We start from the raw sequence: 20,460 nt of genomic DNA on the forward strand, positions 1-20,460 counted from the left end.
AAGCATCTGCTTTGCATGCAAAAGGGCCTGGATTCAATCTTTTGCATCTCCAGGTAGTTAGGAAGGACACCTGTCTGGATCCCTGAAGACCCACTTGCCCGTCAGTGATGAGCTAGATTGACCAATGATCTGACTCAAAACAGCTTCATGCGTACTAAACGGATTTGTTTGTTTGATTGTTTTCTGATGCTGCTCTGTTTTATTTGTATTTCTGTTTTAATTATGTTTTTAACTAGCTGCCAAAAAAAATTTGCAAAGAAACATAGGAAACTCCACTAAACCAGGTCAGACTATTTGGTTCGGGAGATTAGTACAGCACAGTCTAGTCTAGTGTTCCACTTTAAGCTAGGATTTTCTGCTTTAGAAAAATTACTCAACTTCCAGCAGACAGAATCATCTCTTAAGAGGAAATGCAAGGCGGGGGGGGGGGGGTGGCAAGCAAACCTGGGTTGCACCTGTTCTGAATTTCAGCTGGAGGAGCACAAGAACACACGACAACAACAAGTACAACTTCTTAACCATCCCAAGCATTTAGCAGAGTATTGAGTGTCCAGTAAAGGGAAGGTGAACACCTGTTAAACATTAAAAAGCAAAGGTCTATTTCTAGGGGTGCATTTTGAACTCTCTAAACAAATGAACAGTTGCTAGCCCGCCTTGCTTAATTGCAAGAGGACATTTACAATACAGCTCTTTTCACTTTGAAAAGAAGAGCTGAACAAAAATGTGATTATCATCTATTTTAACTCCTCTCTCTAGTGTGCCTTTCAGTCGAGCAGAGCTGCAAGAGGGCAGACAGTATAAAAGCAACAGTAAACCAACTTATCCACAGGAAAGGCCCATCTCGTCAGACGCTCCATTCCATATGACGTAGGAACTGGGCCTTTAGTGTGGTGGCAAATAATATTTGCAACACCCTTCCAGTATAAATCAGACAAGTGTTGGCTCTATCGTCTTCCTGGTGCCTATTGAAGACTTTCTACTTTCAAGCAAACCTTTTAAGTGAAGGTGGTTTTTATCCTGTTTTTTGGGGGACTTGAAATTGTTTTTAAGTATGTTTTTAGTGTTGATGGGTTTTCCTTGTTAAAATCACCTTGGGATTTTTTTTAATGGGAAACAATTCATATGTTAAGTTAAAATAAACAGACAAACCAATAAAAACAAAACAAGTTACAACTACAAACCTACGAAACCTGTTACATCTTTTCTGTTACCATCAAAAGGTAACTGAAAGGGAGCAAAGAGAACTTACTGAGGAAAGACATCTCCACACATTCAGCATTCTCTGATTAACCTGGTGTTAATCTTAGGAGTCTGTACATCCCTCCAGTAAATGGAAGCCCATCTGAATGTCATACAAGGCATGTACCACATTGAGATTATTCCAAAGAAAATAATAGGTTAAGAAAGCCACAGGCTTTGGCAAGTTATTCAGTTTCCCCACCTGTTAAAATGGGAAGATTAAATTTAAAGAGTGTCCTCTCAGTATTGTTACTGAAATGCGTGGCCTGGTTTCCTGTAGTGACCTGGGAGAAAAGGAACTTGCATTTCTTGGCACATTTCCCATGCGGTTACCAGTTGAGCAGCAGACATGTCTTAAAGATAATTAAAAACAAAGGAAAATAATGCACTGTTCCCACTACTACCCAGACATGTTCATCACGCAAAAGTTTGGTAGGGCAGGGTTTTGTTTTGTTTTTTTAAAAAAAGGATAACCTGCTTTTAAAAAAAAAAAAACTCCTATTTTCCAGTGGTGTTAGTTACACAGCCTACGTACCATCTGTTTGTACGGTTTCTGTTGTGGATCTGCTTTCGCCTGCCTGGCTTTGTCAATATCTTCAGCCGTGAGTCCGCCCACCGAGGAATGGTCTTGGTGAAAAGCCCGGCTTTGCCCCCAAGCGGGAGCAGAAGGATTCCAAGGGTCCCTAAAGCCTCCAAAGAGCTTTGCATTCACTTTGGCAGAGATGGGGTTCCAACCCACACTAGGGTCTCCGCTCTCACCGACGTTTGGTAAAGGTCCTCTGGCAACGTACGAGTGAGACGGGCCCTCTGCACCACCAGACTTGGGAGGGTGTTCTAGAGGGGGAGGGTAGAAGTCCTTTGCTGCACCTCCCAGCTCCGATTCAGAGAAGCTCTCGTCTTTTCCAAAGTCCTCACCAATATCTTTCAAGTTCTCCTGTTGCTTGCCCAGATCCTGCAAAAAGAACATTGAAAGGTGTTTTTCCTCAGCCAAAAAATAAGGTGTAAACTGCTCTCACAGTCACTCACACTGCTCCCTTCTTGAAAAGACAAAACACTTTCCACACACCTACAAATTGTGATATTTCAATGTCTTGTGTTGTGAACAGCCCCAAGATGGGTGGTATAATAATAATAATAATAATAATAATAATAACTACTCTTGTTTGTATCAGCAAGTATTTTTAGAGAATTGATCCGAATCAGTGTTGGTCATTCCTGTATTTTATGATTTTATAATTAAGACTTTCATAGTAATGATTTTATAATCGTGATTATAATACAGTGTCTTGATAACATTTAGTAGTTTATAAATAGACTTACATATAAAGGAACCAAAATGTATGCAATATGCTGATAATTCACTCCAAGTGATGGTTCCACCGCCACCCCCCTTCTCTACAGCCAACACTTTTGGAATTTGTACTCCACCGACCCCAATTCCTGTCTTCATTTATCCCTCACTTCCCGAATGTTTCCTGAAGCAGGGTTGCTTCATCCCCCAGCATGACAGCACCAGGTGTGCCATTTCTGTTGGTACCTCCTTGGAAGCAGAAACCGTTTTGCACAAATGTGCTTAATGGTGTACATCAACCTATGTTTATAATGAGTGGGATCCAGAGAGCTCCTTCTGTGATTCAGTGGAAGGTTCTGCTTGAGGAAAGAGATAGGCAATCATCTCCTATCCATTCCCCATGTAGTTCCACCCACCACATCACATCTCGCACAGTTCCAAGGGGACCTTGGATTTTTTCAGAGCAGCTTTTCGGGGGGGCAGTGGGAAGGAGGAATCAGAAACAGTCACTTCCCTCCTGACCTCCTTCCTTCAGCAGAGAATCCATCAAATAGAACTGCACTCGTGGAAACTTTGGATTCAACTCACTGCACAACAACAAATTGCTATTCTTACTATTTTGAGACGTTGTAGAACTCAGCAGTTTTATCAATGGATTAGGTGGGCCACATACTGCCAGGAAACAGGCATAATCCCGATTGAAAGAGAGCTATGAAGGGAACAGCCATCCTAGCCATTCCCAATCTAGTGCATCCAAATATTTTGGACTACAGGTCCCACCAGCCCCAACCAGAACAGCTGTATGATGCTGGGGCTGAAGGGAACCGTGGTCCAAGCATCTGGAAGGCATTAGGTTGAGGACGTCTAGCCTAGCTATTCCCCTTCATATCTCTCTTTCAGTCTACATAAGCGAACCCTATCCTGTGACCATGGGCCACTGGTGTAAAAATCTAGTATGTTTCATGCACACAAAAATAATATATTTACATGTATCAGCTGGTTAATGCGCTTGTGACTGGAGACAAGCACTGAGCAGTGTTGATTAGGACACCTATTTTAAAAAACATTTGCTTTCAAGTTACATGTTCAGTGCTTCCAAAGATTTGTATCATGATTCAGACACCACCTAGACTTTTTTCACAATAGGAGACTCTCTCCAGTTTCCCTTCTTTTTTTCCAAACCTTTGGGCAAAGATCTCTCTGAAAATATGAAAGCTGGAAGCCTTTTTTTAAAAAAAGGAAGAGTAATAATAAATTGAAAGGTCTTTAGATTCTACATTGTGAGAACTAGGTGTCCCGGTAACAGATTTTTCCAGAATCTACACCGCCACAGAGGTAACACAATGGAAACACTTCTCTTCCAACATTAATAAAAAATAGTTTAGAAAAGGCTACAAGTATCAGAAGTTGGCAGGAACACCACCAAAAACAAAGAGTAATTTACTGGAAAACACTTCACATTTCCATCCCCCACCCCCAGCAGGAAACAAAAATAACTACAGGTTTTTTAGGCAGACGTTGCACATCCATGGAAAAGGCAGCTTCCCTCTTCTCTAAGCAATTGCTAAAGAGAAATACCGTATTTTTCGCCCTATAGGACGCACTTTTTCCCCTCTAAAAATGAAGGGGAAATGTGTGTGCGTCCTATGGGACGAATACAGGCTTTCGCTGAAGCCTGGAGAGTGAGAGGGGTCGGTGAGCACCGACCCCTCTCACTCTCCAGGCTTCGCGCAGCTCTCCAAAAGGGGAGGGAGCCCAGCGCCGGGCTCCCGCGGCTTGCGGAGAGTTGCCTGCATGCTGAAGCCTGGGCGTGATGTTCTCAGCGCGCCCAGGCTTCGTGCAGCTCTCCCCAAGGCGCCGGGCTTTTTTCCCTTTATCCCCCCCCAAAACTAGGTGCGCCTTATGGGACGGTGCGTCCTATAGGGCGAAAAATACGGTAATACATAGGCCACCAAGGGCTGAACTATACACAACGATAATTGCGTTTCACGTAATCAATGAGTAAATTTTAGCTAGCTGCTATGGGGAGCACAAGCAGAACCCACATCAAAAGGGGCACCGACAGATATAGCCATTGAGGTTAGGGTTTCCTGTTGCTCAATTTCTTTCTCCTTGTGTCACCTTCTATTCTACTTTAATTCACCTCTCTGATTCTTGCCCTTCCTGATATCAACTTGCCTGAAATCAAAGTAATATGTACTTTCAAAAGGGCATGTGATTTATTTAAATATTGTTTTTAGGATTGTATGATGCCGAGAAAACCTGTGGGATGATAAATGTGAGATATAAATTTTAAGAAACAAACGAAACAAAAGATCCAGCAATAAGATATTTCCATTACAATTACCCAAATTCACAGCGTGCAAAAGGTTTCGCCAGATCTTTAAACAACAGCACCTTCAGTTATTTCAACTTTCTAGAATACAATGGTACCTCTGGTTATGAACTCAATTCGTTCCGGAGGTCCGTTCTTAAGCTGAAACTGTTCTTATCCTGAGGCGAGCTTTCACTAATGGGGCTTCCTGCTGCACACGCGCCTCCCGCTCACATCCCAGGGCAAAGTTTGCAACCAGGAGCAGCTACCTCTGAGTTAGCGGAGCTCGTAACCTGAAGTGTGCGTAACCAGAGGTACAACTGTAGTGAGACTACAGCAGCCATTGGTCAGTTATTGCTGTACTACAACTCCCAAGACCCCTGTCTGTTGGCCATGCTTTCTGATGTAGTTCAGCAACATCTGGAGAACTACCCTGGATTAGAGAGACACATAAATTGACAACTGCTACAGGCTGCAGTCCTCAATTAATTTCCAGTTAAACGTGTATATGATTGCAACCTCACATGCATTTCACTGACAAGAGACTGGGAAAGAAACCAAAAATAGGCTAAATGCTTATTGATATGGCGGCGCGCGCACACACACACATACACACCCACACTCTTACCTGCATTTTCCCCATGGCAGCACTGAACTGCTCTTCAGCAGTGGCCTGGAAGCTCCTGACCATGGTTACTGCATCACCACCAAGGACAACTTGCCGAAGCTGCATCGTCTGTGTTTCTAGAACTGCCTTGCTGAGCTTTGCTAGTCCTCGCATCACCATGATGGCATCGCCTGCCATGACTGACCACTTCCAGTGCTGGAAAACAGAACCATAATAATAATAATAATAATATCTTTGTTGTCATTGTACAACCTGTGTACAATGAAATTAAAAGAGCCTCCCTCCCCGCCCCTAAACACTTATAACCAACAGTTATATGCAGTACAGCAAAACCAAAGGACTATCTTGCAAGTAAAGGTAAAGGGACCCTGACCGTTAGATCCAGTTGCAGAAGACTCTGGGGTTGCGGCGCTCATCTTGCTTTACTGGCTGAGGGAGCCGGCGTACAGCTTCCAGGTCATGTGGGCAGCATGATTAAGCCGCTTCTGGTGAACCAGAGCAGAGCATGGAAACGCCGTTTAACTTTCCACCGGAGCGGAACCTATTTATCTACTTGCACTTTGTGCTTTCAAACTGCTAGGTTGGCAGGAGCAGGGATCTTCCAAGTACCGTATTTTTTGCTCTATAAGACTCACTTTTTCCCTCCTAAAAATTAAGGGGAAATGTGTGTGCGTCTTATGGAGCGAAAGCAGGCTGTGCAGCTATCCCAGGAGCCAGAACAGCAAGAGGGGTTGTTGCTTTTGCTGTGCAGCGATCCCTCTTGCTGTTCTGGCTTCTGGGATTCAGAATATTTTTTGTCTTGTTTTCCTTCTCCAAAAACTAGGTGCATCTTATGGTCTGGTGCATCTTATAGAGTGAAAAATACGGTACTTATGAGTGGGTCCTCAACCCTGTCCCCACAGCTTTGACAAGTTCACCAGGAGATTGTCTACTCAACACTTTGTGTTTCACAAAATCAAGCTACATGGAAATGTAGCCAAACTGCCTTTCCATCATGTTTCCCCACATGGCACAGCAACCCCCCCCCCTTTGAAAATGGGACACATCTCCAATGCAATTTATGCCACAACACAAGGGTCTGCACTTCACATGTAAAAGAAAACTGCATTTGGGCTTGAGCAGTTGTCTGGAACTGGAAGAGCCTTCAACACCGCAGCCCAGAGGATTTTAGGTGGGTAGGAAACGGCACAAAAAGTAAAAAGCCATGTGCAGAGACAGCAAATAAAAAAACTTTAGAAGGATATCCTTTTGAAATTTCTCTAAACTTGTCTCAAAAACCAGGATTGTTCTCTAATATGAGCTCTAATTGTGCTCTAATATGAGCAATTACTTAACCATGTTATAATAAGCATCTACCACCTCGACTAGAAGTTGTACTCAGCAGTCTTTGGGACTATTGAAAAGAAACTTTTGCTCAGTCCCTTTTATCTGCTGCAGTTTTAAGAGACACAAGGGAATTGCTACGGACCCACAAAGTGGCATTTGCAAAATGCATAAAGACCTCACTATCCCAATGCAGATCACTATTCTGCAGTTCTCCTCAGCAAGCCAACAGCTCTAGCTGGCAGAGAATTGTATCTATGGCTAAAGGCCCCCTTTGATGTGAATTCACCAGCTACTGTCCTTGTGAAAAGTCAACACTGAGCAATTAGAATTCTGGCTACACCCTAACCTGGAAACTGCCAGAGTTTCAGCCATTCTCCAGGTAACACTGCTTGTTGACGTTACAAGATTGGTTTGTCATAAGCCTTTGTTCTGCCGCACAAATAAGCTGCTCCAGTTACATTCTGTGGAAGTGGAAAAAACTACCTTGAAAAAGTTGTGATTTATCAGTCACGTATAGGCAGCATGAGAGGCTCATGGCAGACAATGAACAGCAGAGCAGGAATGCCAGTGCCTGAAAAAATATCAAGGTCAGTTTACAAATAGAGGAGCTGTTTGCTTAGCAAAACTGACCAGTCAAAAGCCCTCTTCTCAGCTGAAAGAAAGCCTCTTAACAAATACAGATGTTAGATATGTGGAAACATGGCAAATTGAAAACGAAAAGGGTACCTGGGCCATTCCACAAATTAATGAACCCCAACTTATCTGCAGAGAGCAAAAGCCTCAGGGTAAGAGAACTGTCCTAGGAAGTTTAGCTGACGCACTCCAAGGAAATAAACATTAAATCCACAGTGTGGATCCACAAAACAACCCCCCCCCAAAAAAAAAGAATCCTAAGAACTGTAGTTTAACCCTCACAAAGCTACAATATCCAGCACCCTTAAACTACAGTTCCCATGATTCTTTTGCAGGGGGAGGTACTTTACATGTATGGTGTGAAGGAAGCCTCTGTGTCAGATTCAAGTGCCCTTACAGAAATGCAACAAAAATCTGTAGTGCTTAAACTCAGATCAACTGCGCCTACCCAGTGGCAGAACAGGTGTCTCCTTTCCCAATGCCCACAGTCCCCTCAAACATACCCCCCAAATCTGTTCTGCATAAACTAGGAGACCCTCTGGAGTAGGAGGGAGGGCTTTAAGAAGGGGACACTCCCTTGGTGCAACTGGAAATCCACTTGTGCGCAGTATTAGATCACCCACAGATCTTTCTTCAGATTACAAGCATCACCAGTTTGGCCATGTTCACAAATTATTCCAAACGTTTGCCAGAACACGCGCCAAATGAACTTCAGAATGGAGATGGCATTTCATGAATGCTGGCTTCCCCTAGACAGAGTTCCTGTATACCACATACATGACTTGTGGTAATCCAAATGCCCTTATTCTCCCAGCAGCTCTTCCCCCCCCCCCCCGTTTCTTCTCCTTTTTAAGGTTTATGAAGTACAGCTCGCACCCAAATGGACGTCAAGGAGAGGTGCCTCATACAGTTATTTACTGTGTTTTCAAATCCTTCCCATGATTCCTTGCAAGCAGTCACTGTCAATATACAGGAAACAGCCACCATAGAGTTGCTTCCTAGAAAGGAAGGAGTACCCTTCTCTACAATGGAAATAAGCACCTTAAGAAGAAGTGAGGGGGACCTGTTGCAGGAACACCCTGACAAACAAATTCAGCAAAAGGAACATAAACTCTTCTTCTTTTTAAGCAAGCATTTACGCCCGAGTCCTGCTTCTTTCACCTGAAATTATTGTTCCATGGTTGCACGATTCTGTCATGTTCAGGGGCTTTGAGTATACTGGGCAAACAACTCACTGGCAAAGAAAGTAGGTCTTGGGGAGAGAATTCAGGATCCTGAAGAATCTCAGGCTCTTTTGTTTTTTTAAAAAATGTAGCCCTTATGCAAAAATTTAAAGCACAGCAGTGTAAAGAAGAATATCTTAGTAAATAAACAGAACCTAATACAACTTAGTGCCACAATTGGCCTTTCATCAGGGAACTTTGGATACAAAGAAGGCTCTGTCTGCAACACAGAGCAAAGAGGAATTAAGGGGAAATTATTTGCTTCCATTTAGGTTTTGAATTAACTTGGGTCCAGCTATCCTTAAGATGCGCAAGCAATATTTGGGGCTCACTCTCTTTCTCAAGCCAGAGACGATACCCCCAGATTTCTATGCACCCTGCATAGCTCTTTGGCCCTTCCCACAAGCAATCATGATCATAGAATCATAAAACAGTAGAGATGGAAGGTACACCGAGGGTCATCTAGTCCAACCCTCTGCTAGGCAGGAATCTCAGCTAAAGCATCCATGCATCCATGCACCTCTTGCTTAAGGTATAAAAATCCAGCATTTCTGAAGGACAAATACACCCAACCTTGGTTTGGGAAGAGGCTACAGGTTCAAGGGCATATGCATTGACTGCAGGAGGTCCCAGGGTCAGTCTTCAACAACCTCTGTTCAAGAGCTGAAGTAAAGTACGAGCATGAATTAACAAGTGCACATGACATTTTCACAAGTATTTGGCAGAGAACATAAAGACTAAATGATATACTGTGACCAGCTACAAACACCCTAATCAGAATAACTGCTTAAAATAGACATGTTTGAACTCAGAAGTCTTCTTTTGTGGCATTTCTTAACATTCAGAGTGGCTGCATTAAAATGGATCAAATCACTTAAAATAGCACTCAACATGTGGGTGGTGTTCTAATTACTGCATTGATATTGCTTTAATTCATTAACACATTTTATGTATATGTATGTGTTAGTAGAAATTTACCATTATTCCCCTGCCTTTTCATTTGTTTCTGAGTGCTAGTGGTCCAAAGAGCATTTCTCTGTTTTGCTCTTCAGTAGAAGGACTAGGTGTCACGAAGAGTCGGACACGACTAAACAACAACAAGAAGGACTAGGAAAGGCCTTTTACTGATTTTATTCATTGCACTGCCTTTCCTCAAAGGAGCTTGAAGCAGCTTGCACAGTTCCCTTTCCCCATTTCACTCCCCACAACAACCCTGTGAGGTTAGTTAGGCTTGCCCAAGGTTGCCCAAAACCCAGTGACCTCCTATAGCTGGGCAGAGAGTTGAACTAGTCTCTCCAGTCCTAGTACAACACTCTAACCACTAAGCCACTCACAAGGCAAGGGAGAGCCACTTTAAGTCAGAGCAACCAGCACTGGAAGAGATGGGCCAGTGATCGGACTCTGTATAAGGAGCCTCACTGGCATACACTGCCAGCAACACTCCACTGAGCATAACAAAATCAGGAGGAAGAAAACAAGCAAGGCATTGAAACAACAGAAGAAGAAAAAACAGCCACACTGAAAGAATAGATCTTTCAGAACGACCCGTTTTCCAAAATAAAGTTAACGGACAAGCTGCAAAGGAAACAAGTAGCAAACTTCTATTGCTCAACATGTACTCAGCTCTCCACCAGCTAAATATATCGATGAGGAAATAGGCCCAGTTCCCTTTTGTTAGTTTTAAATGTGAAGCAGATAAATAACTGGACCGAGCTCAGGGCTGGCAGAATTCCACATGCTTCCTTGGAATGAAAATGTCATAGAAACGAGGCTCTATCTTACGTTCACAGAGAGGCCCAATTCTGTTACCTTGAAAAGTTAAAGGAGGATGCACAAAACATTTGGGATTGATGAATACCATTACAAAACCAAAGGAGGAAGATTCAGTGGGCAGCACAGGACTTTAATGGCCTGCTTCAGACATCATGTACATAATAAACTATGGTTTAATGTGAAAGATGCTCAAAAGTTCACAATTTGTTCCAGCCCCTGCTAACCCATTTGCCACGCCTGGGAAGGAAACAAATCAAAAACTCACTCTGCATGATGCAAACCATAAGTTCACATTGATCGGATGAGCAGGGGAGGAACTTAGTAGGAACTCGGCACAGTGCACACCAGTTTGTAATCCATTGACATTAAAACCAACAACACCTATGTTTTGACACTGCATTTGCCAACTTGGTGTCCTCCAGATGTTTTGGACTAGCATCTGGAAAGCACTAGGTTTGAAATGGCTGACTTAGTCCGATGTCTAAACCAGGCAAATGTGTGAAAAGGGCTCTTTTGATGCTAACCTAAGCCTTTTACAACTCTCACACATATTTTAAACTCTTCCCTGAGCTATGAGAACCAGTGAGATGTAGTGGTTTAGAGTGCAGAGCTAGGACTGACCAACATCATAGGAGGAGTGTTTTCTAGGACTAAGGTGAAACTGTGAAGCTCCCTTGTTATTTTTGCTATTGGGTGCTGAATGCTGTCTTAGTAATCTTGTTATTATTTCATTGAATCGTAGAACGGAAGAATTGGAAGGGACCAAGAGGGTCATCTAGTCCAAACCCCCTGCAATGCAGGAATCTTTTGCCCAGTGTGGGGTTCGAACACACAACCCTGAGATTAAGTTTCTCATACTGTAATGACATGCTGTAGTGGTATGTGTTATTTTGGTATGTTATTATATTCGCTATTGTTTTGCTATGCTATTATGAAATTGATTTTGTTGTGTTTGAAACGCATCCCTGTTTCTTTGTTGTAAGCTGCTTTGGCATACAAATAAAATGAATGAATGAATGAATGAATGACTGGGAAAATCCAGGTCCAAATATCCACTGAGCCTTGGGACTCACAACAAAATGCTGTAGTGTAGAGTGCTCCTGTTCCAGGGTTCTCTTCAAGAGTAGCTCATTCCTTTCCTTCTCCAACCCCTGGTTTTCTGCTTCGTCCATCTCAAATAGCATCCTGTGGCCACAGCAGATGCTCAGGGAGCTGTTTGGGGATCCCCACTCTTGAGGTTGTTTATCCAAAAACGTTTTTTGTCCTGCAAACCTTGAATTTCCACCACCATGGATAGCTCAGTTGCTTAGAGCATGGTGCTAATAACAGCAGGGTTGCAGGCTTGATCTCTATATGGGGCAGCTGCATATTCCTGCATTGCAGGCAGTTGACCTAGATCTGTGTTTCCCAACCTTGGGCCTCCAGCTGTTTTTGAACTACAATTCCCATCATCCCTGACCACTGGTCTTGCTAGCTAGGGATGATGGGAGTTGTAGTCCAAAAACAGCTGGAGGCCCAAGGTTGGGAAACACTGACCTAGATCATGGGTAGGCAAACTAAGGCCCGGGGGCCGGATCCGGCCCAATCACCTTCTAAATCCAGCCTCCGGACGGTCCAGGAATCAGCATGTTTTGTGGGGCATGGGAGTTCATTCATTTCCCCCAAAAAATATAGTCCGGCCCCCCACAAGGTCTGAGGGACAGTGGACCAGCCCCCTGGTGAAAAAGTTTGCTGACCCCTGAACTAGATGATCTGCAAGGTCCCTTCCAACTTTACAGTTCTATGATTCTATGCCAGTTTCTCCCTCTTATATGCAACAGACCGAGCACCATAGCAGCCAGTAGCACGTGGTTATTATGAACCAGCACAATCTCTTAGACACCCTTGGCTTGCAACAGGGCTAAGGCTACAGAAGCGCTGCACAGCAGACATGCAGTTCCCTAAGCAAACCATCGACCCTAAAGAGGAAAAACAGAGTGACTCAGCTTCTTCCAGCGGATCTTTGACCCTCAGAGAAGTTTTGACAAACCCATCTCTATGTGGGCAGGAAACAATCGGTTCATTATCAACAGAGCGCTGCTGACAAACTGGCCCTGTTTATATTATCAGGAAGATTCTAACCTCCTCCTACCCATCTGAGCTCAACAGCAGGTTTTGTTTTCCAAGTGCACAGCCTGTCCTTTCTCCTCTTCCCCCCCCCCCCACATATCTGGGCTATTTATCGTTTCACATCATTTTCAGCAATGCTGAAAATGCTTCCCCTTATCTCAGCATGAATGAATGCAGATTGCACAGGATAATAGATCTTGGATCTGTACCAATCACTGTAAAAGGCATATCTTTTAAAAAAGAAAGAAAACATAAAATTAAAGGGCAGCAGACTATTCTCCTTGCTGTGCCTTGAATTTCAAAGCCTACTGAACTCTTGTGGGCTGTTATCAAGAAATACAGCAACAAAAGACTATGATTCCCAGCAACTATTGAGCATGAAGTATGCTGTACAATATTCTATGGAGATTTACTATATTGAAAGACAAGGGCATGTTGGAAGGTTTTCTTCCTTCCAGAAGAGTAGGTAAATTATCATTAAAAGAGCAGAAAGTGCCCCACTGTAAGTTGGGTTACACAATCACTTTGCCCTTTCCCTACTTCATTTGCATCAATGTTTGGAGCACTTGGAACAAATCAAACATAAAATGAGATTCTGAAGCAGAGAAGAGCCCAAGTTAAGCAAAGGCTTCCCTCTATCCTCAAACTCTGATCACAGACCAAAGACCAGTGCATAGCAAAACCAGATCCTTTCATTTGACAAAAATCCCCTTCCCCCATAAACTTCTGCTGACAGTTGACTCTCCTGAATCAAGAGCCCACCCATGAGCTCAAGGACACCAATTGGGGGTCAACCTGTGGTGGCTCTCCAGATGTTCTGGGATACGGTTGTGCGATGGCTGCTGCAATGCGATTTATGGTTGGGTTCAATTACCAAGCTGTCAAGATGGGGTTGGTTACAAATATTATAAAATAGGGTGGGTTACCATCATTTTTCTAAAACCACCAACAAAAATAAAGTTGCCTGTAACTGGGTACAGTGGTACCTCTGGTTACGAACCTAATTTGTTCCGGGTACTCAACTAGAGCACAGAGTTATTTCCCAAAGCTGCTAAAACACCCAAGCCCACTACCAACAAAGTTTTCTCCTTAAAAGGCCTGAGGCAACAGGAAGATTGGGGTAAAAATCCAACCCAGGAGGAAGCATGCCAACTGCTTTATTTTAGGCAGAGACACATCAGTAGAGTAAGTATGAATGTTCTGGACCGGCAACTCTATTTACATCATCATGATTAGGTCAGACATTGTCTAGGGATATGCAAAATTGTAGCCATCAGCTGCATGCCTGGAATTAATGCAGCCTTATTTATGCTGGTCATGGATCTAGAAATAATTCACTTACACCCAATTAGGCTCAGTATTACAAAACTGCAGCCTACTCATCGCCGGCCACCCACTCCAAACAAGTAGCCAGCATGCTCCTGCTAGGATAATGTTGACAAGCCAATTACAGCTTACTTACTCTGATGGAAATATTGGCACCAGTCCCTTGATTTCAGCAGCACAAACTGACCAAAGAAACTAGTATGAATCAATTGGCGGGGGCATCCTCAAGTATGGGTTCAGAAGTGGGAATGGGCAATAAGAACTCGATCTGTGCCTGAGCAATGAGTTTGTTAGAGGCGTGGTCCGCACAAGACAGTGAGACATGGGGTTTGTTCTCAGCTCATGCCTGAAGGGAGAGCGCTTAAGCATGAGTCTGGTTCTGATGAATGACTAAGCCAAACAGCAGTGAAATGGACCAGGAGGTACAGTAAAGAGGGCTACAAGTTCTGCATGTTCGCACAATCCCTAAACCAGATTGAGGAGCCACACCCTAGTCAGCTGATTTATTGAACTAGGTGGAACCCTATTGGCTCCATGTGTCACCTGACTCCTACTGAGCCAGGAGATGCAACATGGCTCTTTAGCTATCAGTAGAAGTGCTAGCGCTGAAGTGGAGAAAGATAGCAGAGCAGCAGCACCTCCTCTGTCACAGAGAAGCCACTTGGGTCCTCCTGCTGGACTCCTGGGTCCATGACCCCTCTCACCTTTCAGCACAGCACTGCCTCCCATTCTTTCTAAAACAGAGAGGCAGTTCCTGTAGCCCTCAAGATATAGCTGGACTACAACTCCCACCATCCTTGGCCATGGTGCCCGAGGTTGATGGGAGTTGCAGTGCAACAACGTATGGAAGACAACAGGAACCCTATCCCAGCTCCAACCCCAGGACTCTTCCACCGCTCACGTTGTTCAAAAAGTGAGGTGAACATTTGGATTTTACCATTTTACGTTTTGTACCGTGAAGCTAGGGAAAACCCAACTTCAACTTGTGCCTCAAAATTGACAGTGCACTGTTACAGACCATTTCTCATAACACTTATAATCTGTTAAATTCCAAGGTTTCCCTTTAAAAAGTAGGAACCCTTTTTTTTTCCTCCCAGAGGATTTCAACTTCGTTAAAGCCAGGAGTTGTGTTTCTACAAAAGCTATAAAGAACAAAAGATCCCTCTCATAACATCAGTTGCTTAATAGGACAAGACCACTCTATACAAACTGTCACAAGTCTGCCAATTGCTGCATTACGTTCTATCAAAGTTTTAGCTTCCCCATCAGTAGCAAACAAAGCTCAATTATGTGCAGAGGGCCCAATACAGAGAATTCTCAACATGCAAGATTTTTTTCTGTCACAGGCAAGAGTGTCAAACTGGCCCCATGTTAGATAATCAGTTCATTTTACAACAGCAGTCACAAATACATCACTATGGATGTCTAAAATTTAGTGAAATTCAACATTTACTTGTCAACAATATTGGCAAGCGATAATAATTCAAGCAAATTGTCTGAGTGCTTGAAAACTGACTCACCAATTAACATTAGCAGACATCCAAATGAAGACTATCAACGTTTAATCCTCCTCCTCCTTCCCCAAGTTTCGCCAGCCCTGAAAACAACTCTTTTTAAGCAAGCCTTTGATTCTGTTGCTATTTAATTTTCTCAGTTGCTATCCCTGGAACTCTTCTATAACGCTCCTTTTACATCTGACTCACGGTATTTTATCTAACTACCTTGGGGATAGGATTATTATACAGTTTTATTTTTGTGATCTGTTTTTCTACTTTGCTGGCCTCTTTTGAGCATCTCCTTCGGAGAAGGAGAAACATAAAGGGAAGTTTTCCCTCTGCACATATGTTTTCCCTCTGCACATAATTGTTGCATTATAGGGAAGCATTGCATCGTTCTCTTTCTACACACATCGTTCTCTTTCTACACATAACTGTGGCCTTATGGGAAGTCTTGCTATGGGAAGCATTGCTTCTTTTCTCTTGCATTCTGGGAACTCTCGCTTATAATCTTTTCTCTGTTTCTGCACACACTGTACGAACTTGTTCCAAACACCAAGACATTCCGTCATCGCTCAGTTCATTTTAAGTTCATGGTGACTTGTTTTCCATGCATAGTTGACCACATCTATAGAACTTGATTATTATATTCTTTCATGTTATGATCAATCATTAGTAATTGTTTTATGCCATATTAATCTTTAGTTATTATTAATTAGGAGGTTTCATGCCTGTCTAGTCCCAACCTCGTTTCCCAGCCTTTAATCTACCGGTGATTAATGTTCACATGTAATTCCCACCCCTCACATGTAATTCCCGCCTTGTATGTATGTTAACCAATCAGCATTAAGTTTCTTTGTGTTTGTATCAACCAATCAGCCACAAGCACACCTGTGGCAATGTTTGTAATATTCAATAAAAGAGAGTTCCCGGGGTTTCCCCGGCAGACGCCTCTCGTGACACCCACTACTCGTCTCCCGTGATTTTCATTCCTACAGAAACATATATAAATTTCTGCATAAACAAACACACAAGCACAATCAGTGCGGACTTTGCCAACTGGCAACTCGCTTCCAAATGACAATTCACCATATAAGAACAATTTAAAGTGGCCACACTGTTCACCTGCAGAGACAGCCAGAACAGACCTTTTTTTCTTTCTTTTTTTGCAATAAGAGATGCAAACTATGCTGAATATTGTAAGTGTATAGCACACTGCATCCCTAACTCCACGCATGCAAATTAGGTATTCAGCCAAAGATTTGTCATCTTAACAGCACGTGGTGAAATTCAATTGGTCTCTTGCCTTTTTAGCATGTCAGCCTCTGCAGCACAGCTTCTACCCTTTTCTGAAACTAATTCTCTGGAACTAGTTTTAGGGGTACTGAAAGGAGAAGGAAGTGGGGGAATGAATCACCTCCCCCACTCTTCATTAGTGAAGGAACCTGCTTCCATGAGCACAAAAGCACCAACTAGATTTTATCCCGTATCCCCTCAATGGTCATTATCCAACTATACACAGGTTATGGGAAGACAAGTATGCTGAATAATCATGTTATGAAAATGCAGTGCTTCCTTACAAAAAGCCATAATATTGAACCATATAGCTCACTTTCTTATATATGGGGCCAAACACCTTTTACATAGTGAAGCCCCGATTCTACAGTTGCTAACTCACTCTCAAAATATTCAGTGACCTTTACGACACACGCACAGATTAGCTTCTAAGAGGCCTTGCTCTTTAGAGTCCACACAATACTGTACATGGATCTCAACCTCTCAATACTCACTTGCTTTCCAAAATAGTTTACTGCTGCAGAAGATTAGGCTTCAGTAATACAGCTGTGGACATATATACATACAGCTTGTAGGCTTTTTCAGACAGAGATACAGATATATACAAGTACAAAGTATCTCTGTTGCTCCAGCAATTCAGTACATAACACAGACTCACTTCTGAAGACTGACACAGACACACTACACAAGAACCCTGGACCAAAAGAGTTGACATGCCTTAATCACTTATATAGACAGCACTGGGCTGTTGCCATAGCAACTGGCTTGCCTGACCTTGCACCTGTTGGCTTATCTCAAACCATGGAGTAAATTGTGCTCATGAAGGAAATTAACCACTTCCTCCATGTCCAGTTCCGCCAACAAATTCAACAGAGCGAAACTAGATGAAGTGGGAAGTAGGGTAAATTGGGAAGTGGTTGTTTCAGTTGCATGTGCTTAGGCTTAGATAGTGGGGTACAGGAACTAGGGGACTAAGCCAAAGGCTTCACAGAAAATGTGTTTTTTAAAGGAAGGGAGAGATGGCATCATGCAAATATACTGGCAAGAGTTCCAAGTCTACGAGGCAGCAAGCAAGAAAATAAAAGAATTTAAGGAAGCAGGAGCTCTTATATGACTGGAAAAATGGGAGAGCTGGAGCAGCAAAGATCAGAGGTAGGGATGTGTATGTGGATTTGAATGGAAAGTAGTTTGCATTCCAACAAGATTGGGTAGAGAGTTACCTTCTACTGCCTTGTACAGTGGTACCTCTGGTTACAAACGTAATTCGTTCCAGAGGTCTGTTCTTAAGCTAAAACTGTTCTTATCCTGAGGCACGATTTCGCTAATAGGGCCTCCTGTTGCATACACACCAGAGGTGCGTGATTTCTGTTCACATCCTGGGGCAAAGTTTGCAACCAGGAGCAGCTACTTCCGGGTTAGCAGAGGTTGTAACCTGAAGCGTTCGTAACCAGAAGAGTTTGTAACCAGAGGTACAGTGGTAGCTCGGGTTAAGAACTTAATTCGTTCTGGAGGTCTGTTCTTAGCCTGAGGTACCACTTTAGCTAATGGGGCCTCCCGCTACCGCCGCAGCGCAATTTCTGTTCTCATCCTGCAGCAAAGTTCTTAACCCGAGGTACTATTTCTGGGTTAGCAGAGTCTGTAACCTGAAGCATCTGTAACCTGAAGTGTCTGTAACCCGAGGTACCACTGTACCATTGTATAGGAGTATCTCCTTCAGCATCCTGAAACAATTATATGAGGGCAGCTGACTCCCTTTGCCCCATCATCTAGGTAGGTTCCCACTCTTGCCAAACCAGAACTGCAGACAGAAAGACCTGTGCCAGCACAGGAAATATTACCCACACAAAGTCCCAAAAGAAATACATGCACTCTGGAGTTCCAGACAATCTTAAGACGAATAAGGAGACCAAGGAAGGCCTGACCTATTTTTTAAAGCTCCGTTCACTAACATTAGAACATACTGGGTTGTTACCTGTTTGCAACTAGTAACAGGGGCACAAAGGGGCCAGGCAACTTCAGAGATGTTGTGCAAATAAAGCTGAGAAACGACTGGAAGGAATTTAACAGCAACGCAAATGCTATATTAATAATGGCTAATAAGCAATACAAAAGGAACACCCGGGTGCACTTCTACATTAGATTCACGCTGTAACTCCTAGTGATTTTCTAGTAAATAGAAAGCATAAGCATATTTTTATAGGAAGCTGCTTACTGGTCTGGAAACTTGGGGAGGGACAAGGGGGAAACTTTTTTTTAAAGCACAGCTCCATATTTCCCATCTTCATTCTCCACAATCCTTAACAACAAGGGCTAAAATAGTAGAAACCTCCAAGCTCTTCAATCTGTCAGGCATGGTGTGAAATAATATCCCAGAACCATCTGCCTTTAAGTTGCCTATTTTGGGGGAGAGGGCCAAAAAGAATTCTTCTTGCTGTAAAGATTCAAGGTCTATTCTTAGTCTCTTAAATATTGCAAAGAAAGCAGTTGCCTGTGACAGCACATGGAAAAGAAAAGCATCTGGCGTCTGCTTTTATATATACAGGCATGATACACATCTCTAATATGTCAAATAATAGCAAGTTGGGAATAAAATGGAGCAGCTAACACGGTTGTATGGGAACCCTTGACTGTTCTCCCCATCTCCTGCATTTCATCACTGAATTCAAATAAGATAAAGAATCAACACTGTTGGTTATTGTGGCTTTCCAAGATTATCGGTTTTTGCTCATACAAACAACATAAGATAAATGACTACGAACATATTTTATCTAAGTTTTCAAGGTCACAAGGGTCACGGCTTTCAACCCTGGTCAAGCCATAGAAATACATGCATGTTATTTATGCAGATTTGGCCTGCAGTAAAAGAGTCGCACTATCAGCAATGATTAAAGAAACGTGAGCAACCCTGAAGTCTCTTAGATTAAAGACATGAAACCACAGTCTTCTACATTATCATTTCCTCCCTCTGAAAGAAACAGTTTGTCTTTGCCTTCCTGACCTTTGTGGTCTCTCTCTGATTAAACTCACCAAGGGAAGGTGAGGGCCTTCCCCTTTCTGTCTCCAGCAGCTGGTGTTGAAGTGAGGGGCAGACGGGACTCCTCAGCCTGGGAAGGCAGACCCTAAACCTCCACTGCCTTGGGGGATATCTTCAGGAGAAGAAAAGTCTAAGCAGTAGACCCAACACAATCCAGAGTGGAGTCCCTGTACTCCTCCTTCCAGCAACTCCTGCAGCCAAGCTAGTGCCAAACATATTGCTCTGCTTTCCTTTCGACCACATTAGCCAGGCCACAAACTGCAGGTGTGAGGAATCCTTTTCAACCCAAGGGCCACAGTCTTCTGAGCAACTTTCCAGGGGCCACATGTCAGTGGTGGGCAAGGCTGCAGGCAAATGTGGATGGAGTAATGAAATGGAAGTTCAACCTCTGTACACTCGGCTGCTTTCTATATTCTCACACACTCTTTTTTAATCCTCCATTCAAGCAAGCGATGGCAGCCAGGCAAACAGACTCATGGAGGGTGCAAAGTAGGGTCAGTGAGGGCGTTGACCTAGGAGAGGGGGCATGTCCATAGTAGTAGGTAGGTCAAAGTCCTGAGAGCCAGACAGAGCTGTTCCAGCATTCCAAAATTCACCAGGCGCATTTTGTACCTGGCTATCAGCCACTTGCGAACAAGTGAAGATGTCCAAGCAGCAGAATGGCACCTGATGTCTTCACCATGTGGAAGTTTGGATCTGGACTGCTTTCACACACTAGCACCACATCCTATGGAATTTTATGGAGGATGGATGGCGGCTAACAGATTGAGGT

At 43.3% G+C, this 20,460-nt stretch overlaps 1 protein-coding gene and 2 long non-coding RNA genes across 4 annotated transcripts in view; 2 read left to right on the top strand and 1 right to left on the bottom strand.

The window, feature by feature from the left end:
* COQ8A (coenzyme Q8A) overlaps positions 1-20,460 on the bottom strand; it is a 68,042-nt gene that overhangs the window by 41,913 nt on the left and 5,669 nt on the right. For both annotated transcript variants that reach the window (XM_083732434.1, XM_083732435.1), the window contains exons 2-3: positions 5,473-5,667; positions 1,775-2,191 (exon numbers count right to left, since the gene is read on the bottom strand). In XM_083732434.1, the coding sequence (XP_083588560.1) occupies positions 1,775-2,191; positions 5,473-5,649 (594 nt within the window). In that variant the 5' untranslated portion in view covers positions 5,650-5,667. The remainder of the gene's footprint in view (positions 1-1,774; positions 2,192-5,472; positions 5,668-20,460) is intronic.
* On the top strand, positions 6,791-15,215 carry LOC310841654. The gene is made up of 3 exons (XR_014562659.1): positions 6,791-9,718; positions 9,766-11,827; positions 11,968-15,215. It is a non-coding gene; the product is annotated as an uncharacterized lncRNA (long non-coding RNA).
* LOC310841656 lies at positions 16,361-17,750 on the top strand. The gene is made up of 2 exons (XR_014562661.1): positions 16,361-16,557; positions 17,664-17,750. It is a non-coding gene; the product is annotated as an uncharacterized lncRNA (long non-coding RNA).

This window comes from Podarcis gaigeae (assembly GCF_964106915.1).
Source record: "Podarcis gaigeae genome assembly, chromosome: 3".
NCBI classification, from domain to species: Eukaryota; Metazoa; Chordata; class Lepidosauria; order Squamata; family Lacertidae; genus Podarcis; species Podarcis gaigeae.